Raw genomic sequence first — 25,180 nt, 5'->3', positions numbered from 1 at the left:
TAGATTCAAATCAAGTCCCTCGCTTATTGCCAGACTAATCAAATGCTGAAAAGTAGTTGCATCCATCACTAGTAAGTATGTTTCAACAAAATTAATTCTAAGCCTTTGTGTAAATCCTTAAGTTATAAGTCATGCCTTATATTTTATAATTTTACCATTTTCATTTCTTTTTCACATAAAAACACATTTATATTCAACTGACTTCACACTTTCAGGTTTATAGACTACAAGTCCAACAACTTTTCGCTTTTCAAGTGACTTTAGTTTTTCCTCAATTGTGCCTTTTCATTTTGATCAATCCTCTCTTTTTTTGCATTCCTTAATGCACTTTCATTCATGATCCTCATTATCACTTATTACATCAAGTACTACATTATATGTGAAAATATCATTGACGTTGACTTCATTCCAGTCCTATTATATTCTATTCATAACATAATTTATTAAGATCTTATTATTTTCACACCCTTTCAAGTACCTAAGTTTATTCGGGAATTGAAATATTAATAGTGTTAAGTGACTCTTCATGAACTACTAACTTTTTTTTATTATTCTCGATTTGACCATTTATGTTTTTGACTCCTTTTCTTTTCCAAGAATTTTTATCTTTGGAATCAATAGGCATACCGTGCTTTATGCATGCTTGAGAATCATTTGCAATAACAGGTTGTTTAATAGGAACATCAATTCTAATTAGAGCATTGACAGTTGAAATATGTGATTTAGTTACTTTCTTTCGATCAGTAAATACATTTGGCAATTGATCTGCTAAATTTTATAAATGAATTATCTTTTGAACTTCTAATTCACATTACTTTGTATGAGGATCAAGATGAAATAATGGCAATTTATTTTAACTAATTTCTTTTTTCAACTGCTTATTTTCTACCCTTAATGTTGGCAAAATTGATTCATCAAAATGACAATCAACAAATAGAGCTATAAATAAATCTCATGTTGATGGTTCTAAATATTTAATTATAGATGGAGATTCATGCGCGACATATTTTCTAATCCTTCTTTGAGGACCCATCTTAATACGTTGTGGTGTAGCAATTAGAACATATTTAGCACATCTAAAAATTCTTATATGGAAAATATTATGTTCCTAACCAAAAACCAATTGTAAAAGGGAGCTCTCAAGATATCTTGTTGGCCTTATACAAATTAATGATGCTACATGCAAAATTACATGTTCCAAAGTAGAAATTAGGAGATTCGACCGCATAAGTAATGGTCATGTAATCAATTATAAACATTTAATCAATGATTCTGCAAGCTCATTTTATGTATCAACATGCGCTACAGGATGTTTAACATCAATTTTAAGAGACATATAATATTCATTAAAAGCTTGTGAAGTAAAATTACCAACATTATCTAGACATATTTTCTAAATAGGATAATTATGAAAGTGTGCTCTTAATCTAATAAGTTGAACGATCAATTTTGCAAACAGTAGGTTATAAGAAGATAATAAGCAAACATGTGACCATTTTAGCAATGCATCAATGAAAATCATAAAATACTTAAATGGTCCGTACGATGGGTGTATAGACCGACAAATATCACTTTGTATGCATTTTAGAAATGTGAGAAACTCACTTTCTATTTTTGCCGGTAATAGTCGAATAATTAACTTTCCTTTAAAACATACAACACATGAGACATCATGAGATTGTGAAATCTATTGACTTTTTAATGAATGTCCATATTATTTTTTGATTATTTTTTATATCATAATTGACCTAAGATGGCTTAACATTGAATAAATCGTGCCCAACATTGAATTTATTACCATTTATAAACTTTTGGTTTACAATAGCATGCATTTCAATTGCATTAATAAATGTGTAATACAAGCTAAATGAAAAAGTAGGTAATTTTTCTGGTATGCATTTTTACCAAAAATTAAATTCAAAATAATAAAATATTATTTATTTTCTTATTTGTTGTCTCAACATGATTTTCATTTCTATAAATATCCGTAAAACTCAATAAATTTCTACTACCCGTAGTAGAATAAAATATACCATCAATGTTAATTTTGTTCCTCCAGGCAACAATACATTAGCTCTTTTAGAGCCATCAATTATCTTTATATTTTTTGATATAGTTTGAACATGGGCTTTTTGCATCACTGAAGAAGAAAAATATTTTTTTTATTTTTAAATATTGTATGAATTATTGCGCTATCAACAAGACACATTTCTCCATTATTGCCATTGGTACCAATCAGAGGAATATTCATTCTTCATTAAAAGAAACAAAAATATATATAATTAAAACATGAAATGCTAACATTTTATTCATTGAAAAAAAAACATCATAAATAAATTCTTAAAAAAATTATAACTAAATTCTTTATTCCAATGCAAGAAAATTAAAATGACACTTAATTATAAAATTTAACAACATTAAAATTTAAGAAATTTATTTCTAGACATTTCCATTCCAAATTAGATGTTCAATTCTTCCATTAGGATTAGCAAAAAATTTAACAACATCTAGATGAGTGACATCTATGTCACTATAATTAGAATCACTTTTTTCAAAAGTAAAATGTGTCTCTGTCTTCACCTCTTTATTTTTATTTTTATTTTTAAATGATTTTTGATAAAAGTCAATCAAATGCTTTAGAGTACTATAAGTACGTGGCCAATAATCTTTATCACCACAATGATAATGCAAATTTTCATTATTTTTATGATTATGATCATCATCATCATCATCATCTCCACTTGTTCCTTTCTTGTATTTCTCTTCATTATTTATCCACTTTTTATAAAAAGATATACTACCACGACTACGTTCATATCCACGGCTATGGCCACAACCATGGCCATGACCTTAAGCTAGTTTATTTGGCATTGCATTCGCTTCTAGGAATGGGGTAGAACTACTTGGATGATATTTGTGATTTTTTATCAAAAGTTCGTTATTATGTTAACCATAAAAAGATAAGAAATTAATTTGGAATATTTTTATGAAAACTTTTTTCATGATATTACTATGGCAAGAGCATATTGGATGCATGAAATATGAAAAATATTTTTTCTAACATATCATCATCAATGACTTTTTTCCACATACTTTCAATCGAAAATTGATTCTAAAAATTGCAAAGTTATATTCATTCATAGATTTAAAATCTTGTAAATATAAGTGCATCCAACCATAACAAGTTTTTGGAAGAAATACATTTTTTTATGGTCATACCTTTTTTTTAAACTGTTCCAAAGAACAAGATGGTCTCTTATAGTCAGATAATTATTTTTCAACCCTTCGTGTAATGGTGATGAAAAAAAATTATGGCCTTGGCCTTATTTTGATTGGATGCTTGATTGTCATTTTTGATTATGTCTTCAAGACCATTGGCATCTAAATGGATTTACTCATCTATTACCTAAGGTAGATAATTTTCTCAATGATGTCAAGAGCTACAAACTTAAGTTTCAAAAAATTCAACATATAGATACTATAATAAAAAGATGATAAGAGTTAGATGATGTTCAAGATTAAAAGGATCTAATTATTAAAAAATAAATTGAATCATATATAAATATAAAAATTATCTTGCAATGAAAAACTTTAGTATAGAACCTTTAGATTATAAGAGCTCTTATGCTAATAACATGTTATAAAATTAAACAAATAAAAAATGAAGATATTAAGAAAAGTAAAGACGAGAGAGAACGAGAGAATTTTTTATAAGTTATTATGCCTTTTAATACAAATAACATCCTTTATTTATAAGTATAGTTTTACATATCAAATATTACATATATGATAAAGGTGAAAAAAAAGTAATTAACTTTCTGTTTTATGAGTTAAAATAAAGATGAAGAGGTGAGGGAGATGAATTCTTTTAATATTCGTAACAACCTACCACTTTATCATAAAAACGGTTAACTTCATACATGTAATAAGTCCAATATAATGTGTAGCTTTCGTGGTGATTCGGATAGCATCGAAATTTTAGTAATTTATTCGAAGCCGGCTTAGTTCCCTGGGGTGCAAGTCCCAAATATTACAACATAATAAAAACTCAACAAATTAGTCCATGAGACAAGAACCCATCTGAATCGTGCAGCAAAAAGTGGTACCCCCATTCCCAAAGTCCACTCTCTCAATCCAGTTTGGTTCATAGAAGAAATAGAAATGGACAAGTCGAAGATCGGGAAGAGATTTCAAGGTAAGGTAGCTATTGTTACTGCTTCAACTCAGGGCATCGGTTTCGCTATAGCCCAAAGGCTTGGCCTCGAGGGAGCAACTGTCGTCATCTCTTCTCGCAGACAGGTTCGTTGGTTCTTTTCTTTTTAGGATAAAATCTTCAAAATTGTTTCGATTTCAATTATGCCTTGCTTCCTAAATTTCGTTAATCTGTTTGTATTCTTTGCCTGAATAGGAGTCCTGATTGATCTCCGTGAGTTATACAGGAAATAAATCGTATATTATTTACCGCCTGTGAACATCTATAGCTTGCTATTGGTGTTGTGTGTGTGTGTGTTTTTTTTTTTTTTTAATTAAATATTGAATTTGATGTGTTAGTTGTGCCTATGTGATTGAGGAATTTGTGGAAAACTGATTTCTTGCTTAGTGGGTTTAATCGATAGAACACTGATTATTGGTTTGGATTTCTCCTGCAAAACTGAAACTGGTTTTGGATCAATTTGTTTGCCTCCGTTAGGGAAATAGTACCGAATGAAACCCTGCAAAACTGAAACTTCTTTACTTGATTACTGTCTCTGGGAATTTTTGCAAAGGCTCAAATCCGAAGTTCACCTGTAAAAAATTCCACATTTCATTTTCTATTGAAGAACTTGACAATACTTGCTTTGAAAGTTTCCCGAGATTTGCTCCAACTAGTATATCTACTGAAGACGGAAGGTTTCTTAGTTGTTGACTTATCTTTGCCGAGAAGTTGAGCAGGAATACTGGTGATGATTGGTAGATAGAATATCCAATCTCTTTTATTGTCTTTACGCTTCTTATGATTGTAAAAGGTATCATATGATACTTCTACAGTGATGTTCATATTACTGGAAAGAATTTCCTCTATGGTTTGATGACTACAGAAAAATGTTGATGAAGCTGCTGAGAAGCTCAGAGCTCAAGGAATTGAAGTATTAGCTCTTGTTTGCCACGTCTCAAATGCACAACAGAGGAAGAATTTGATAGACAAAACCGTAGAGGTGATTATTTACCTGATAACCACAAAGTTCATTCATTGAAAATTTTTGTCGAATTGAAGTCTCAAATTGATTTCAATTCTGCTGCTCAAATTCATCTTCATATCAATTCAGTGTAAGTATACATGTCAGTGTGTTACTACAATCTAGGCACTGATGAGTATTTTACAGAAGAATTAATCAGGTCAGATTTTGTCATTGTATTATTGGTCATCTTGTCCCTAGTGTTTATTCTCTGATGCCTTTTATTATTCCTCTTTATTATATCTTTATCTGTCTGCTTGTTGGACTGACAATTATACTATGCTCCTCTAAGTGCATACAAGTTTGTAATCTCTATAAATTGATCCTCATAAACGCTTGTATGCCATTCTAAGGTGTAGATGAACATTCTGGTTTGTTACAGAAATATGGAAAGATAGATGTTATTGTGTCCAATGCTGCTACAAATCCCTCAGTTGATAACTTATTGCATACCGAAGACTCCGTCCTTGACAAGCAGTGGGAAGTAAATGTCAAAGCCTCCATAATTCTTCTGAAGGTAATTTCGGTGACAGAAGGCCAAACAAAACCATGAAAGGAAAGGGAAAAAAAAAAGATCTGCTTTAGCATATTCCTTTTGGCCACTACTTTTTGCTGTTTTGTATTGTACAATGTGTTATCTTCTTTGCGTTTTATGCAGGATGCCGCTCCTTACTTGCAGACGGGTTCTTCTGTTGTTCTTATTTCCTCTATAGCTGGCTATAACCCACCAGTTTCAATGGCCATGTATGGAGTGACCAAAACGGCCCTTCTTGGACTTACAAAAGTTGGTACTTTGGTTGCATTAGTTTCATCAATATTTTATCAAATCTTGAGTTTTTTTTTTTTTAACTTTTTGTATGCTAATTTTGTTTTAATCCGTTGTTTAGGCTCTGGCAGCTGAATTGGCCCCAAATACTCGTGTTAACTGTGTTGCTCCTGGTTTTGTGCCAACTCATTTTGCTTCCTCTCTTACCAATAATGAAGTCGTTGTAAGTACTGCGAACAAAAAAGATATTTCGGTAGCCATGCACAAGCATGTAATATCTATAGTATGGAAATCCAAGCCAACTTGTCTAATTGAACTGATAAACTGTTAAGTCAATATTTTGACCAGTTTAAGAAAATATTTTGTTTATGGCCGGTTTAGTCATAGTTCGGCTACAATTTTGACCATTAACTCTTAAATCAATTCCTTGACTATTTTAATAAGGGAGAATCATAAAGAGGTCTCAAAAAGATCAATTAATTCAAGTTAGGTCTCAAGTGCTAAATTTTAAGAATTTACAACTCAATCTCTCAATTTTGCAACTTTGTTGTAATAAATGTAACTTGTATTTCAAATTTTAATAGAAAAAATAATTTTTTTTATTTTTCAACAAAGTTAAAATTTGATAAACAAGTTGTGAATTCATCAAAATGCAGTTGCAAAATTGAGAGATGGACTTGCAAATTTCTGTAGTTTGGCACGTGGAACCTAATTTAAATTAATTAGACCTCTTTATCATTCTCCCTTTGAATAACCAGTTTAATTTTCATTACTTTGGTAATATCTATCTATATTATCATTACTTAACTGTCTCTTTTTATTACTTTTTTCATCTAAAGGCATAAAGGACATATCATATCTACAAAATCAGTTTTAGCATTTTATTCACTTTTCTATTTCTTTCCATTCTTTGTACCAAACAGGCCCTAAATAGCTTCATCCAAGTTTCCTAATCTGTTATTTGTCATTTGATGGGAATTTGTGCCATTGTAGAGGAACAAGCTTGAAGAAGAGACATTGCTGAAAAGGCTTGGCACGACAGAAGACATGGCTGCCGCTGCCGCCTTTTTGGCATCAGACGACGCATCTTATATAACTGGAGAAACTCTGGTGGTTGCTGGAGGAACTCCCTCCAGGCTTTAGTTTCCTTTTGCTGTCATGATGTGCTTCTGTGGTTTGGTTAGTATAAACCTGGTCTCATGCTTTTTTTTTTTTTTTAATGGTTACAGAAAAAAAATAATAATAAATGCTTTTAGTTAAAACATTCTGTTAGTTACCCTCGTTCTGTTGGAACTATAAAGTAGCACGAGCACCTCAGGCGGTCTATGGTATGGTATAAGATGCTATTAATTTATAATGTGGAATTCATTGTCCAAGCAACTTAAACCTCGATATCAATTAGAGCATTCTTGTAATTGTAAAGGCTAGACCATACCAGTCAGTTTTAACTAGAGCTGGGAATATAGTTGGGTTTTAGGGGTATTGCCTGTTGATCAGAGTCAGGTTAGTAAAAATGGTCCAAATTTTGGCCTGAATCAAATAACTAGTAAACCAAATGGATTAATCCTGATAGATTAGATTGACTTTAAACCATATTATTTACAAAAAAAAAAAAAGGAAGGAGTTTTGGCACCAAAACTCCACATGACAAGGAGATTTGCAATGAATCATGATAGAGTAGATCAATCTCGCTCATTTATGATATGAATTTTTTTTCAGTTGTATGAAATGTCATATTAAAACTTATCATTTAAATGTATCTATAAAAAAAAAAAACTTTGTTTTGTGGAGTTTGTGGGTGGCTATTTAACTCACTAATCTATGAGGGTTGGGTTGAAATTTTTTTTTTCAATTCATATGAAAATAAGTTAAAACTTGCTCTAACCCATGGGCGGTGCTATGTGTATGTAAGAGGGGGCAAATGCACTTCGTAAATTTAGAGAAAATTACAAGGAGGGTTATATGTTTTATTATTTTGTACCTTTTAATTCAAATATTTTGAACCTCTTAATCTAATTTTAAAGATGTTTGGGTTCAAAAAAAAAAATGTTCAATTGAAGTTTAAAAAAATGTTGCACCTTTTTATCCAATGTTCTGGCACCGCCACTGCTCTAACTCATATTTTCTCCAACCTACATAATCTAAGTTGATCTATTTTCCAGCTCTAAGTTTAACTAGAAAACCAACGAACCAGCACCTAGTCTTATCCGGAAATTAACTTGAACTTGCAAAAACGAAAATCAATCAGAAAACTGAAAAATCAGTGAAAATGGAGGACAGTTTATATTTCATTGCAGTTCTGGTTCTGAAAAATAAAGACTGACAAAGCAATGCTTAATCTCATGAACAATGCATGGGCTTCCCTTCCCCTCCTTTTCATAAAACCCTCATGTGGGACTTCAACTTGCAAAACATCTGCATCTTTTCTTCTCAAATCTCCTTGTGCTGAGAGAGCAAAGCACAAGCGGCCTTACAACTTAATGGCCTCTGGCTTCGTTATCACATTTTGGTGCCGTCTTCTTTTTCGGCTCCTTTCTCTGCGGCTTCCATTCTGGAGTCAATCTTGTGGTGTATGCCAATCGAGATCCATGATTACAAAGGTGATTAATAATGTAGGCTGTTGGGTTTGATTGATACGTAAAATTAAATATTATAGATTGTGGATTTTTTTTAGAAAAAATATTAGGATAATTTTTTTATCTTACAGAAAAAGTAGTGAATTTTTTTAAATTTGATAATAATAATTACAAATAAACATAACAACAGAAGAAGTGGCAAATTTCATATGTGACAATGTGAAATTTTCACATGATTTTGTTGGTTAAGTGAGTTAAACAGTGTGAAAATGTCTAATAATAGGCAAAACTAGAGAAAATGTATAAAGTAAGGGGAGAGGGAGAGAACATTTTATGTCATAGGTAGAGTCGGGAATAAGGGTTGAGCTTAGAAGGTCAATTTAAAAAATTGATGATTTTTTGAAAAATCAGGCTTCTAGACCCAGCCCTGATATGCCTTGAAAAAAAAAGGCTTTTGTTTGGATGGCCTTCCAAGTCCTGTTCCCCAAAGGATAGATGATTTTTTAAGTATTATATTGTTAAAAAAATTGATCTTGGTTCTTTTGCCATCTATTTTAACACAATATTGACATTTTTTTTAATTAATTTCTTAAACACGATTACTTTGTAAGGTCTATTTTTTAGTTTTGATTAATATTGTACTTTATGATACAAAAATTTTTATATTTATTGAATTTGATAAGGTTAATTTGGATTAAAATTTTTTATTTTCATTTTAAAACTTGATTAAGATTCTATATCTTTATTTATAGTTATTTTTTTATTAAATTTATTATTATTATTATTTAATTTTTTTAAAGAATAAAACGAGCTTACGAGCTACCCCTAGCCCTTCAAATAAGGGTTGGGTTTAAAAATTGATCATTTTTTGAAAAACAGGCTCAAGGGCTTGTGCCCTTAAGGGCCGGGTCCACCCATTTTCCCACCTCTAATCACAGATTTCAAGTATATATATATATATATATATATAGGTAAAGAGGATACTTAAATATATTTTTAGGCCAAACAAATGGTTAATTGGTACTTCCTCCAGTATCATTCATAAGGTACATTTTAGAATGTTTATTTAGTCTTATTTATAAATCACGATGCGACTTTTTAAATAATATTTAAAAATTATTTTTAAAATTATTTTTCATAAGAAAAAAAAAAAGTAACATGACATTACTTTTTAGATTTATTATACAAGGACAAATTTCAAATTTTGCACATTTTTAATTCTTTTATTTTTTTTACATCAGGATGAGATTAGTAAAAATAACTTATAAAGAGGACTAGAAGAATAACTTTCATCCCAAAGTTTAATAAAACATAAGACTCAATATATTTCTCCCATAATGGACATTTCAAGGCCCCATAGGATTAATATCTTCCTACAAACCAGTATATTTTAATGTGTTAACATTACATTAATAATGAAAATTTATTATAAAATAAATAATTTATAAATAATATACATGTCTTAATTTAATTGAAAACATGTGCGTTAAGTATATAAGATAAAATATAATTTATTCAATATTTTTTTAAAAAACAATCTACTAAAAAAACTAATGTACAATATATATATTACTAAATTTCACTCTTTTTAATATTCATCATGGGTTGGTGCAAATTTTGGTAAAAGAGACAATTATAAAAATATTTTTATAAACTAATATAGTATAAGTTTATTTTTATTTAATAAATAATAAAAAATTGTAATAATACATGTGTGCGTGCACGCAGTGTGAGGGAGAGTAGATGTTTTTCGTCGGTTAAGAGGGGGGGGGGGGGGGGGGGGGGGGGGTTACCTATATTTCTAGTTGGGTTTTGTTTTTTGTCAGGTGGGTTCACCCTTTGTGTGATTGTATGTGTATATATATTTACATACACCCTACTAACAAAAATTAAGTCCAGTAAAAAATATTAATTCCTCATAATATAATGAATCAATATTTAAATCCTCATTTAAAAAGTTCATATTTTATATCATACCATGTCTTGAGATTGTCTACGATAAAAATACATTTGTACATAATCAAATATATATACACAAACTCCGTGCATGCGTGCGTACAATACATAAACACATACGCACGCACGCACGCATAGAGACAAAACTCATCCAAGATTTTCCAATCGTCGTGGTGGCATTATACTAAACTCTCAATTCTTTACAGCTCATATCAAATAGCACCGTACTCAATATATATTCGCCATACATCGTCAGAAATTTTTATATTAAACGACAAAACTCGGTTGCTTCTAGAATCAACTGAAACGAAAGAATATATATATATATATATATATAAACATATATTTGCCTATTTACATTATAAAATCATAAGAGACGAAAATTCGTGGCAACAGACATTTTCAAGCTTCCATCACAGTCAACTTCGATGTATCTCCAGAAATATCTGGACATCATATTAACCATGGACATGATCATGTCCTCATTATCATCATATTCTGCTTTGCATCTTCCAATCAGATAAACTTTCCAGATTCCGAAGCCTGATTTCCCATGAAAAACAAAACGCTTGGAAGAGGCGTACTACACAGGAATGACATCGGCATCCTGATTATCCTCACATAACAAGATAAGGCCTTCCACATGCATTGGAAGAAGGCATCGCTTCCATTGACAAGCTATAGGTACAGGGCTCGTAGAGGGAACAATCATGAGCATATTATCATGCCGGCGAACCACTCCCATCACGCTTACCGTGCTCCCTTCTTTGATGTACCTGCCATTCCCAAAATTTACTGGTTAAGTACTTCAAAAAGCACATGAAGTACACCTTCTAGTTCAAAATATAAATATTTACATTTTATCCCAACTAATCTTGGTCCAAATACAAACAACTAAATGCTTGTAAAATTTTTTCTCATCTTACCCCTTGTATTTATTAACTTATATTTTTTTTTGTCTGTGTGTTCATTGTAAAATGGAATTAAGGGTAAAAAAGGAAAATAATATATATTTTCATGGGAATAAAGGTTTTACCTAGCACATATAGAGATAAAGAAATTTAACGCTGAGATGAAATCCCATGCTTAGCCACGTTCTTTTATCACTCTCCAAACCCATGAAACCGTAAATTGGGGGTGGGGGATCCACATTAGATAGATAGATAGATAGATAGATAGGGAGAGTGGTCTCTTTTCATTCTTTTTTCCCCCCTTGTATCTCTCTGCTTCAGGCATACTTCACAAAATTCCCACTTTGAAAGAAATTCACAAGCAGTTACACCCGAAGCCATTCAAATAATGCACTAGGAAATTGAAAACGGAAACGCAACCTGAAAAGGAAATTATAGGTCAGAAAGATGCAGTGCATACCCTTCCTTGAGGCGCATTATACGGTCATCACTAGAGAGTTTACGGTCTGCTAGCCAGCCTAAGAAATTTTGAGATAACTCTCTGTTTTCCTTGTTTATGTCGACTACAGCAGCAGGTTTCACAAACGGAGCAACCTTAACACCATTGCCTGCTTTCACTAAAGCTCGTAGCCCAGATTGGAAATCTGATATGTAAAAGTCCGCTACATATTTCTGCCCGTTTTTTTTTTTTTTAAATTGTTGACAATGAAGAGAGATGAATAGAACGCAAAACATGGGTAAATAATGTTGAGGCCAAAAACCATCATCATGCAATTAGAGAGGACATAGCAATTCAGATATGTTCACTAACTGAAAAAGTAGAATGAATCGATAAGCATAGCAGAGGTAAATTATGAATGAAGTTCAAAATCTCAGTAAGGCAAAGACACTTCCAAGTGACAGAAAATGCTGCGATCCTGATGATGATAGTTTTATCTTTCTTCTGGTTCCTAGTGTTGATTATTCACATCTTACAGAGTATTTCAATCGTTCATGCCAACATAATAGTTATAATAATTTTAAGAATTGTAAATCAAATGCGTTAGGTCACTTTCCATGATTTGGCAATAACATGCACTGGGCTAGGTTAACAGAGGACACCATTTGAGACTTCAGCTTAGGATATATTTGATCCATTGGTTTGCTGGGACAGATTACACAAAAAACTAATTTGTTTCGGGGAAAAAAAATGGTTTGGCCATAGATTAGTAAGGACTACGGTGAAATTGCCAAAACAATAAACTATTATTAACTTACATTTTTAGCTTTTCATCAAGATGCGGCAAGGGCATAAACAAAATCATGGAAACCAATATGCAGGCTTGCTAGTGAGTATTAGTCTATCTAAAAAATTGAGGGGAATCGAAAACTGCCCTGAACTTGAAATTCTAATTAATTTTAATAGGCTGTGTAACTGTATGGTTCTCACGAACATGTTAATCCTTCATCATCTCATTATTGTTCCTTTGATTTTATTAAGCTCTTAGACTGTATCTTTCATACAAATATCTCATATTCCTCATTATCATTTTTGTTTCTGATCAATCTTTAAAATTTTAATGAACACTCGGGGAGTAATTGGATAAAGAAATGAAAAGATAATATATTTCCATTGCACCACAGACATGAATATCAATCATATTCTTGTAATCTTTATTCAATATTAACTAAAGTTTTTTTCTTTGAGGACATTTATCATTTATTAAATCAGTTTTCCAGTTTCATTCTTCTTTACATTCTATTGCATTCTACATAGATTCAATGTAGTAGAGGGTTCGTTTAATAAACAATGACACCAAAACGACAAATATTTTATACAGTAGTCCAAAAAACTAACCTCAGAATATCTAGAACCCCAAGAGAAGCATCGGTGGTTAGCATTTGCTGATTTACCACCCCATCCTTTATATTCATACAATTCTGTGGAAACATATACACATCTAGGTACTCTCTGGTATGAAGATTCCAAAGGAATAATGCCACAGGTCACAATCTATAGGAAGAGACAGGATATATCATCAGTCTAATTACAGTCTGATTAAATATTCATAGAGGCAGATGACTTATTCATTAGAGTTGTTAATCATATCAATGAAGACAACTCTATCACAGAAAAATTGCACAAGGAATTCAAATGTCTTTCCAAAAAATGAGCATGCTAAAAAAGCGCTGCATTTATCTTTCTGTCACATGATCAGCCTTAAAAAAAATCGTCCTGTTGAAAACGTTAGAGTGTTGACTTAAAGAAAGAAACAAAGCCTGTTCATTTGATACGAAAACTGAAATGGAATAAAAGAGAAAATGCAATGGGAACTAAAAGTAGTAATTTTACATGAGAAACGATCCTTGTACCCCTCAATTTAAGGAAAAGAAAAAAAAAAGAAAAAAGGAGTAGCATTAAGAGAGAATTACTGTTAAGGGATAACAAAACGAGGTATAATAATTATTAAACATCCCAATTATGCTTTGCACATACCAAACTCCTTTGGGAGCCTGCTCAATGAGCAAACAATACAACAACAACAATAAGCCTTATCTTATTAGATGGAATCAGCTACATGAATTACATAACGTCATTGTACTTTATCATTAACCCAGCTTTTAGGAATATTATTAACTAAAATGTCTCATTTAACAACTTTCATAAGTGTTCTTTTAATTTTCTACCAAGTAAGTCTATAAAAATGAAAAAAAAAAAAGAAACTGAAATATCCCCGATGACCAGGACATATCTTTCTGTGCAGCCTGATAAAGGCATTGATGTTCCACCCTCATATAAGCAAAAACTAAAATTTCTTGGTTTTAGATATGTGCAGAAACTAATGCAGTTAATAAAGGTTTCCAATCTTACCCCTTAGTTAAGATCAATTAAACCAATTGTTTTAAATAGTAGTTGGAAATAGAGGCAATAAATTATCATCTTTAAGGAAGGAACAAAATTTAAATGTTCCTATCAGGGGCATTTCAGGAAAACAGATTTAATCTCTGACATAATTAACATAATTAAGAGGAATAACAAACTTTCTTAAACATTGTGAAATACTACATTTTTAGACAAAATCTCACATACCAATAAATCTCATTAAATACACTTAACAACTTTATTTTTTCAAAACAAAAATATAAACTTTCAAAAACACCCTTCATCTAATATATTGAAAGGAGAGATGGACATAAATTAAATAGAGAGAGAAAGGGTAATATTGAAATAAGTCTATTTAATGAAAGCTTAATCTTCTCAAAATATCTTATATCTTGAACATCAAATCTCCCCTCAAAGTGTTTTATAATTTGAGATTCTTTGCTTAATACTCCTTCTGGTCCTTAATATAAAGCAAACTTTAAAAGCTTTTTTTTTTTTTTTTGTCTTTAATGCAAGACAAAGTTAAAGTAATTTTTTTTCCAAGCTTATCCTTATTTATTTATTATGGTTTGAATTCCTAGACAATAATCTATTCCTATAAATAAGGTGTTTTTATCCATATACCGCATATCAATAAAAATTTGCTATTTAGTTGAAAGAACATAAAACTACAATAAGTTTCCAACTTTACCCTTAATAATGTCACAATTAATGTCATGATGATGGGTGAAATATGCAATTAATATTTTTTCCCTTTTCAAGACAATATGGGTAAAATTGTTCAATCACTCAAAAATATCATGACATTTCTTATAGTTAGGAACAAAATAAGCTTCTAGTAAACATCACACACATAAGCATGGAGGGAGTATTTCTTAATAAACATGAAATTGGTTAACTTTGCCTTGTATTAAGGACAGAAGAGATTATGAGACTGGAGGGAGTAATTTAGACACTAAAGTATTGCCAAAGCTTGCATTGGGCAACGAGACAGAAAGAAGAGACAGTGAAGCGGAAAACAAGGGGCTCTGAGCAGCAAATTCTATGGCTTTCACTTGTAAAAAAAAGCCCTCACAAAACACGACAATGCATTAGGAATCGGGAAAGCAAGAAGGAAAGATAAGACTCAGTTTCAGATTGTCATGGTGGCCAAAATTTCATTAATTTTTTGGGCAATAATAAGTACTCCTAATCATTCATTAAAAAAAAAAAGCAAGTACTCCTAATCAATCGACTTACTCAGCTATGCCCTTGCTGTCCTTTTACACCGTAACGCATAATCCCTGATTACATCATTCGAAAAATTACCATTTTTTCAAGATAAGTTGGTGAGACAGCCATGCTGGCATACAGCCATTCAACACAAGAGACAATCACGAAAAAAGGAGTCACAATCATTAATTAATTCCATTCCTCAGGTGCAATCAAACCCATACCTAACAATTTTTTTTTAATTTAATAATTATTCATTAAAAGGCCAACGATCAGCATTAATCATTGCGGACTTGACAAAATAAGTAATTAGGCAGCTCAAACAATTTACAAAGCCATGACTTCAAATGCATGACATAACCAATTACGATCATTCTCTCGCATTAATGATTCACTGATCGAAGGAAGAATATTTTCTCCTCCGCTAGAATTAAATTCTTAGGATTATGATGGACTAGGTTCCTAAGATATATAACTTTTGGATGATACTATTAAGTGTACGGTTTTTCATAACGTATAGAAGGAGACATTACCCCGGTAACCTTGACATACTGCCCATCAATGGCGCCTCGGAGCTCAGCATCTGGGTAATTCTTCACAAACCCTAATAGCCCTCTTCTTTTCCAAGTGAGATTCCATATAATCAAAAGCACTACAAGCACAATTATTGCCGCTAAAGCCACCAGAACCACCGGTTTCTTCATTGCGGCCGTCAGAAACACCCCAACAAGCACGCTCATTGCTACAAGCACTAACGACACCCACACCACCGCCTTCGACACTCTAAAGCCAACCTTCACTTCGTCGTCTTTCAAACTCGTAACGGCTGAACCGTACACCGTCTTCCCGATCGAACCAGCTTGCGGGATAGGACCCGACCTCCTCCCAACACCGCCCGACGGTCCAATCGGGCCGGATCCTATTGGACCCGATGTGATGAGCCCCGTAGGTTGCAGGGACAACGGGCCCGACGATTGCTTCTTCTGCATCGGGCCCGACCCACGGCGCCTCCCTGGAGCACCCGAGTCACCGCCGGAGCGCACTGCTCCACTACCGTGCAAAGATTTAGACGAAGATGAAGCATTCAAAGATGGATCAGCGAGTTGAATATCGAACATTTTTCCGAGCTCACCGGATTTCTTGATATCGCCGCCAGTATAGGGGACGGCGCGTGACGCCATTGTAGGCTGTCGCTCCTTGAGCTGCTCAGGTGGACCCGAGACATAGAGCCCACCGCTAAGCTTATGCGAAGGGATTCGAGTCCCCATTAGAGAGAGAAGCGCAGTAGTAACAGTGGCAGAGTACAGGGCATCCTCTGCTCTCTCATTTGTGGCTTGTTCTGTGAGGGAAGAAGGTGGGTGTGAGTGAGTGTGAAGAGCAAAGAGTTTTAATGGAATGGCGGAAATGGGTTTGAGCTTTGTTATAATGACACCTATATCCTCCAGAAATCTCAGTGCCGACATTTAGGGGTCGGAGGAAATTTTGTCTTTCTTAATATAAATACACGTGCAACAGCTTGTCGGGAAAAAAAAAAAACATATGGTAATAATTATATATTTTACTTTTAACTTTATACAATATTTTATTTTAATTTTTTAATTTTATAAAATATTTTTAAAATTTTTTTAATTTTAACATTATTAATTTTATCTTGATAAATTTTTATATTAAAATTTTAAATATTAATAAAATATTATCAAATATTAATATATTAAGTTTAATTTTTTTTTAAACTAACAATAATTAATACAAAAAATACTCACTTGAAACTAATGATGTTAGGATTAAAAGATTAAAAAGATACTTTATAAAATTAAAAAATTAAATTAAAAGTTTATATAAAATTAAAAAATTAAAAATATACTTTAACAAAATTTATTTAATATCAAGGTTAAATAAAAAATTGGATCCTTTCAAGAGTGTCTATAACCCTAAATTCATTAATCAGTATTAATTTTAACTGTTAATTAACTAAATAATTATAAAAAAGCAACCAAATTATAGAAAAATATAAGAATTTTTTTTATATTTTTTTAGGTCTTCTGTAATTTTTTTATTATTTTCAATAATTTTTGAGGTTTTTTATATAATTTTTTGTCAATAAAATTTTTTTTATTAAATTTACCCTTACGTGTTGACGAATGTCCTACTGGTTCTCATCCTTTTAGATATTTCTCTCTTGATTGCTAATTAATAATTTCCCCCAATAAATATAGGAAAGTTTATCGAGGTCACCAAAAATGCTTGTATTATTATTGCGGTCTATGAATCCCATAAAATCTATTAATTATAAAATATTTGCAGAAAAATATCAATCAATAATTCAGTATATAGTCGGCCTATGGTCTTTACAAATATAGATTTTTATTATAATATTTTTTAGAATTGATATAAAATTCAAACTCTGAATTATAGGTTCAGAAGTGATTTAAACTCTAAACCTTTAAAATGTGCTTTTCAAACCCTAACTAATTAATTTCATCCTACCGTTAAATTTTAATAAACGTCTATTAAATTGGAGCCTAATATGTAATTTTTACTAAATTTTACTTTCCCTCGTTCCTACCCTCATTTAGTGAAAATTAGGGCTGTGCAAAAAAATTTAAAACCCGGTCTGTTTGGTTTGACCCGGTGCAACCCGGTCTGACCCGGTCTTAAAAAAATCAACCCGAATAAAAGACTGGACTAAACGGGTCAGACTACACATACGGGTTAGACCAGACTAGAGACTGATCTTTTGAACCAATTAGTCTGGCCCGGTCCAGGTTATTTTTTTAATATTAAATATTAAATAATTATATTATTTACACACAAAAAATGAAAAAATCTCACGCTGACAGACTGACTCGCTGACTCTGAGCCTCACCTTCACGTCTCACGCCGCCCTCAGTTACAGTTCCTCACACGCATGCCTCGGATTCGGTCCGTGAAGTCTGAGTATCTGTCCGAGGCTCTGAGCTCAGTACCTCATTTGTCATTTCTCCCGTTGCCCTAGCTGTAACTCTCTGGTTTCACTCATCTCTCTGCCTTTCCTTGGTCGGCCGTTGCTCTGTTTTTCCTCAAGCATGCCGATGAAGAAGAACATCACTCAAGCATGCAGCTGAAAGGTATTCGTATTTTATGGTTTTTCTTCTAGTTTTGCTCGCTCTATTTTATGGTTTTTCCGTTGCTCTGTTTTTGCATTCTGGTTTTTCTTGCTTGGTTTCTGGTTTTTCTTGCTTTGTTTCTGGCTTCTTCGACAATTTCTGTTCCATTTTCGCATGCTTCTGTTCTGTTACTTCTCTCTTTCTGGTTTTGTTTGCTTTTCGTTGAGGCTGCTACGGTGAGAGATGTACTATTGTTGCCATTTTCAAAGGTTCACATTTCCACCCTTTTGGCGAGAGACGCTTCTATTGCTGCTATAGACTGATGACTGATCTTTTGTTGCTAACTTGCTATAGATGGCTTCGGTTTTGGAGGATCATTCCTTATTTTTGGTTGATATAATCTGATATTTATTCTATTTTTGGTGAGGTTGCTATTCTGATATTTGAACCTTATATCAGTATTTTAAAGATAAATTTCTACAACAATTAGATTACCTGTGCTTATAATATTAATTGTTGGATTTGGTTTGTTGGTGATCATGACAGAGAAGTGGCTCTGTGCCTCTGTATATGTCATACTTCTTTGAGAAAAGTCTGACTCTATACTTGTGTTTGTGATTTTATAAGTTAACATTGTGTCTTGTTTTTCATATTAGAAACATGGTGGACGAAACTTCTGCATCTGCTAGTATTGACCAACCCTTGCCATCACAATTAATTGATTCTAGTCAAAATGAAATGCCACCTCTTATTGGACCAACTCCACCAACTCCTCCTCTTGTAGCTATTGATCCTGCCTCTAACCTTGCACAAGATTGTGGTCCAGAGAATGTGAGCAGAAAGAGAAAAGAGCCTGCAAAAAAGAGTAAACAATCACAAGTTTGGGAGCATTTTGTAAAGTTACCTTTGGAAGAAACAAATGGAGAGGTTAGAGCTTCTTGCAAATACTGTCATGCAACTTATGCTTGTGACCCAAACAAGCATGGGACAACATCATTGAAAAGGCACTTTCCAAAATGTCCTAAAAACCCACATAAGGCTACCACAATACCAAAGCAATCAATGTTGAACTACGTGACGCCAAGTGGACAAGGAGGGGGCTTAGTCTCTCATGTTTTCAACCAAAAACGATGTAGAAGGGCATTGGCTGAATTTATTATTTGTGATGAGATGCCATTCAGGATAGTTGAGAAGTATGGGTTTAGAAATTTTGTGAGAGAGCTAGAACCAAGATTTCGAATCCCTTCGCGAACAACAGTTGCTAGAGATTGTTGGCAACTATACCTTGGAGAAATCAAGATATTGAAGCAAGTGTTGAAGAAGTCTGCAAATCGTGTTTGCTTGACAACTGATTGCTGGACATCTACTCAAAATTTCAATTACTTATGCCTTACTTGTCATTTCATTGATCCTGAGTGGAAGTTGCACAAGAGGATATTAAATTTCTGCATGATTGAGAATCATAGGGGTGACACAATTGGAAAGACAATTGAGAAGTGTCTATTAGAATGGGGAATTGAGAGGGTGTTTACCATAACAATGGATAATGCATCGTCTAATGACACGGCTTTGTCTTATTTGAAAAGAAGGCTTAGGAATTGGAAGGGCATGGTTTGTGGGGGTGATTACCTTCAATTGAGATGTTGTGCACATATTCTTAACTTGGTGGTTAATGATGGGTTGAAGGAGTTGAAGAACAGCTTTGATGCAATTCGCAATGCAATTAAATATGTTCGTTCTTCTCCTGCTCGTCTCCAAAAGTTTAAAAGTGTTGCTGAGTTGGAGAAATTGGACACTACTAGCCTTGTTTGCCTTGATGTCAATACTCGGTGGAATTCAACTTACTTGATGTTGGAATCCGCTTTGAAGTTTCAAAAGGCTTTTGAACGCCTAGAAGATGAAGATGAAGATTATATGGGGCAATTCATTGGAGGCACTAAGCGTGAAGGCCCTCCTAAAGCTAGTGATTGGAACAAGGCACGTGTCTTTCTCAAATTTTTGAAGGTATTCTATGACATAACTTTGATGTTTTCAAGTTCACTAAATGTTACTTCTAACACTTGTTTCCATCAAATTGCTCTTATTCATGAGTTGTTGGAAGAGAACATTGTGAATGTTGATCCTTTGCTTATGGAAATGTCCCTAAGTATGAGAAGCAAGTATGAAAAATATTGGGGTCAAACAGAAAATATGAATCCTTTACTCATTGTAGCAGTGATTTTGGATCCTCGGTACAAGCTTGCTTATGTGAATCATATATTTGAGCAGCTTTTTCTTGATCTTGAAGTTTGCATGGCCATGAAAATTAAGATCAAAGATGTCTTGTACCGTATGTTTGATGAGTATTCTAAAGGACTAGGGACTAGTACCCCAAGCAATGCTTCTTCTTCTACACTTCCAGGATCATCAACATGTTCAATGCTTGAAGGCCAAGGGGGTATAGATCCAGGTCGCAGGTGGTTAGCATCTCAAAAAGAAAAAACCTCATTAGACCCACAATCAGAATTAGATAAATATCTTTCATCTAATTCTGCTGATGATACCCCTGTTGATGATGATTTTGATATATTAGCATGGTGGAGAGCCAATTCTAGCAAATACAAGGTTCTTTCTATGATGGCACGTGATGTCTTGGCTGTTCCAGTGTCTACAGTGGCCTCTGAATCAGCCTTCAGCACAGGAGGACGTGTAGTGGACTCTTATAGGAGTTCATTATCACCAAAGATGACTGAAGCACTTATATGTGCTCAAAATTGGCTGCTTCCTGGACAATCCATCTCTGAATTTGCATCCATGCTTCAAGAATTTGATAATTTTCAAGAAACCGAGGGTGTGGTGAAGACTGGTATGTGTTACAATGATGATATTGACTATTTATATTTTATATGAATTATTATATGTTTCAGTTGTATTTTTTTTATTTGTGATGTAATGCTATTGACTATTTATATTTTATATATTTTTTCAGATCTTTCCAGTGTTACTGATGTTGGAGAGGATGGTTGTGTGAGCATCATTTGATGTTGTATGGCGCTTATGTTTGTTAACTTTTAAACTTTCAGATATTTTGGATATATTTTGGGCACATCTCACTAACTTTTTGTTATGTGAAGAAGCATGATGATAGTTTGATAGGCTAATGCTTATTTTTTTGGCTAGCTAGCTATATCATGTGGTTGGCTAGAATATGTGGATAGTCATTTTTTTGGATAGACTATAGAGCTTGACAATGAAATGTTGAATTGTTGACTAAGTAGACTATAGTGAGATGTATATATTCTGAATATGAATATATTAATGAGTTTATGTATTTGCGTCACTCTCATGCATGCTCTCATTCCTCTTTAGCTCAAGACTTGGAAAAAAGAAACATATGCAAAGCATATATGTTCTATTGTGTTTTCATGCCATACGTAGACAGCAAAAATATTAAACAATATAAAAAAAGAAAGGGGATATAAAAAAAAGCCTATGATATTAATGCAAGTGATTATAGGGAAGGGGATATAAGGGCTTTTTTTTTTGAGAGAGTTGGATTCAAGAAACCGGACTGGTCCAGTAACCCGGTGGACCAAGTCCAACCCGGTCCAGGTCCCGGGTCCAACAAGACTGGACCAGTCCTTGGACTGAAAATTCTAGCCCGGTCTCCATTCAGACTAGACTTCGGGTTGGCATCCAACCCGATCCAGTCCAGTATTTGTGCAGCCCTAGTGAAAATTACACATTTTTTTAATTTGACAGGTGTTTGTCTAAACTTAACGGTAGGGGGTGAAATTGCCTTAACTTTAGAGCTGGCAAAAAGGGCCAGCCCAGCCCTATAGGGTCGACTCTTGAAGGGCTTGGGCCTTAAAAGGGTTCCTTTTAAAACCCTAATATTCAAAGCCCGGCCCTTGACATAGCGGGCTCAGGGCCGGCCTTGCAGGCTTGAGGCCCTTTTAACTATTTATATTTTTTTAAAATTTTTTAATCAAACAAAAAATTACTTCATTCTAATATAATACCCAATCAAAAAAAGTACAAAAAAACTAACTAAATAACATCTAAATGAACTAAAAACATAAATAAAATAATAGCAATGCAATAAGCAATTGATTGGCTTAGCCAACAAACACCAAATCAAAATTAGAAGAGTAAATGTTGAACTGGATGAATCATTATCATGGATCTAGACGAATTAGGGGATTTAAGATTGTATTTTTTTAAAAAAATAGCAGCCAAGAATTTTTGTATGAAATTTATATCAATTAAGAATCAATTGTTATCAGAACCTGAATGAAAAACAAGCTACAATGAACTATTGTTAATTTAAAATGAGTTGTTATTAAAACCTAAATGAATATTTATTGATAAAAACTAACCCGAATCTACAAGTATTCACTCGAATTTTGACAAAAGTGATCCTTGACTGATATAATTTTTGATCAGTGATTCTTTATTGCTATTTTTCCTTTTTTTTTTGCCTTCCATCCTCAGTAAATATGGGTTGATATGTGATATGGAGTAAAATTTAGTTTATTTTTTTTTGACATCTAAAAAGAGTGAAAAGTATGAGAATTAATTAAAAAAAATATGCATATGCGGATTTAAATAGGCTAGCCTGACAAGCTCGGTTTGTTTTCTTGGCTCTACCCAACTTAAATTGTTTAGAGTTTGGAATGCACTTTTTAAAAGTTTAAGATTTAAATCATCCATAAACATATAGTTCAGAGTTTAAATTGTATATTAACCTTTTTTTATAAGATGATTTAGTGTTTGAACTTTATTCTTTGCAAGTATTTGCATACACTATGTCTTAAAATATTCTTTTAATGAGCACGAGAAATAAAATCCACAGACAACAGATATTATTTTCCTTGAAATATTGAGACAAATAGTAGATTTATCCAACTAAGTTTCTATATCAAACTTCTAATCATATGTTTAAGTAACGAGAATATTTATAACTCATATCAATTTTAATTGATTATTTTTTTATATTTAATACTAGAGATATTTTTTTATCCCAAGATATAAATTTATTTTATTTTAATACATTTAAATTTCTACCTCATTTTTTAACTCTTCGCGTGCATAAATTGTTAGATTAAGAATGAATAAATAATAAATTGAATAACTTCCTAGGTTTAACTCATAATAAATATCAAATGAGATACTCTCTCTGTTCAAAAATGTAAGGTATTTTTTAAAGAGTTGGATGTTAAAAAATGTAAGACATTTTTAATCTTTTAAGGTGTAATTATTGCCTTTTTTCAAAAGTACCCCTATTGATATTAACTTTTTATTTATTATAGGATGTTTAATAGGGATAAATATAAAAAGATAGGATTAGTTTGAAAGTAAATAACTACTTTATTGGGGTGAGATTTGATAAAAAATACTTTATATTTTTTACCGGAGGGAGTATTTAATAAAAAAATGAAATGAGATATGAATATTGATCAATATTCAAACAAATATAACCAAGAATAAATTGATTATTCCACAATTGTCTAACTATACATTAGGTGGGGGGAGATAGAAAACAATTTTTATATATATTTTATCCTTTTTATGAATATATTATAATTATTTTATTAATAAGGAAATTGAATTAGAAAATTCAGTGTTGCTTTTAAATATTGGATGGTTTGATTTAAAATATAGTCTTTTTTTAAGTATTAGGATCCCAAATATAAATCTTTATATTTTTATATGCTTATTTTTCACAAATATATTTACTTATCCTTAAATATTAATTATCAAAGACAAACTTGAAAAAAATTTTACTTAAAAATGAAAAACTAACTTTAACTATAATTATTTAATATATGAAAAATAGATAATTATAACTTATATTTAGAATATAAGGTAGAAGGTGATTTTTTTTTAATTCCATAGTACTATATTTCAAGATTTCGGGGGTATTATAACTTTTTGTTTAAATTAATTCAAACTCACGTTGTGTAGGACTATTATTACTAACGACGGCCTTACACAAGTATGTTAGAGATTGATATACTTTCTCTATTAAAAAATATAAAATATTTTTAATTAATTCTCATCTCAATAAAGTAGTTACTTATTTTTTAATTAATTTTATTTTTTTATATTTATCCCCTATTAAATAGAGTGTTTCACCCTAAAATAAATATAAATAATTTATTTATAAAGGTAATTTAAAAAAATAATGATTATATCTTAAAAAATTAAAAATATCATGTATTTTTTAACATTTAATTTTTTTAAAAAATAATTTATATTTTTAAACGAGGGAGTACTTATTTATTGTGAGTATATATTCTAAAACTCCAATTTGAAATACTGACGATTGGTCATTCCAAAAGCCATGAAAAGAGAGATGCGGTTAGTTAGTTAACCGTGGGTGTTAAGCAGTTATTGGTCAGTAATCTGAATTTTGGCGGTGAGATGACCGGTAATCTGTTATTATGAGGTGGAGGGCAAAATGGTAAATCCGAGTCATGGGAAAGTCGGTGCACGTACAGACGCCAGCAGCGCTGCATCGTGGCCGTGTCATTCATTGCCTGCCTTGCTTGTGGAAACTTCCATCAGCTTTCCTTCACGTTTCGAAAGTTGCCAATCCACCTATATTTGTTT

General features: G+C 32.2%; 3 protein-coding genes across 3 annotated transcripts; 2 read left to right on the top strand and 1 right to left on the bottom strand.

The window, feature by feature from the left end:
* The first annotated feature begins 4,024 nt into the window (after positions 1 to 4,024).
* Positions 4,025 to 7,368, top strand: LOC129306353 (tropinone reductase-like 3). The gene is made up of 6 exons (XM_054946906.1): positions 4,025 to 4,299; positions 5,079 to 5,195; positions 5,599 to 5,733; positions 5,875 to 6,000; positions 6,104 to 6,205; positions 6,976 to 7,368. The coding sequence occupies exons 1-6, from the start codon at positions 4,162 to 4,164 to the stop codon at positions 7,123 to 7,125; spliced, it is 768 nt and encodes a 255-aa protein (XP_054802881.1). The 5' UTR covers positions 4,025 to 4,161; the 3' UTR covers positions 7,126 to 7,368.
* Positions 7,369 to 10,721: 3,353 nt separating this feature from the next.
* Positions 10,722 to 16,899, bottom strand: LOC129304559 (uncharacterized membrane protein At1g16860-like). The gene is made up of 4 exons (XM_054944257.1): positions 16,034 to 16,899; positions 13,263 to 13,418; positions 11,886 to 12,097; positions 10,722 to 11,290 (listed from the first exon to the last, which is right to left on the bottom strand). Exons 1-4 carry the CDS (start codon positions 16,766 to 16,768, stop codon positions 11,098 to 11,100), a joined length of 1,296 nt encoding a protein of 431 aa, XP_054800232.1. The 5' UTR covers positions 16,769 to 16,899; the 3' UTR covers positions 10,722 to 11,097.
* A 2,347-nt stretch (positions 16,900 to 19,246) lies between these two features.
* Positions 19,247 to 21,278, top strand: LOC129304496 (zinc finger BED domain-containing protein RICESLEEPER 1-like). Its single transcript, XM_054944180.1, has 2 exons — positions 19,247 to 21,190; positions 21,240 to 21,278. Exons 1-2 carry the CDS (start codon positions 19,247 to 19,249, stop codon positions 21,276 to 21,278), a joined length of 1,983 nt encoding a protein of 660 aa, XP_054800155.1.
* Positions 21,279 to 25,180: the final 3,902 nt, after the last annotated feature.

Source organism: Prosopis cineraria, unplaced genomic scaffold (genome assembly GCF_029017545.1).
Source record: "Prosopis cineraria cultivar Desert tree isolate PC_DT_omini unplaced genomic scaffold, ASM2901754v1 PC3, whole genome shotgun sequence".
Taxonomy (NCBI): Eukaryota; Viridiplantae; Streptophyta; class Magnoliopsida; order Fabales; family Fabaceae; genus Prosopis; species Prosopis cineraria.
This window is presented reverse-complemented; position numbering and strand designations above follow the sequence as displayed.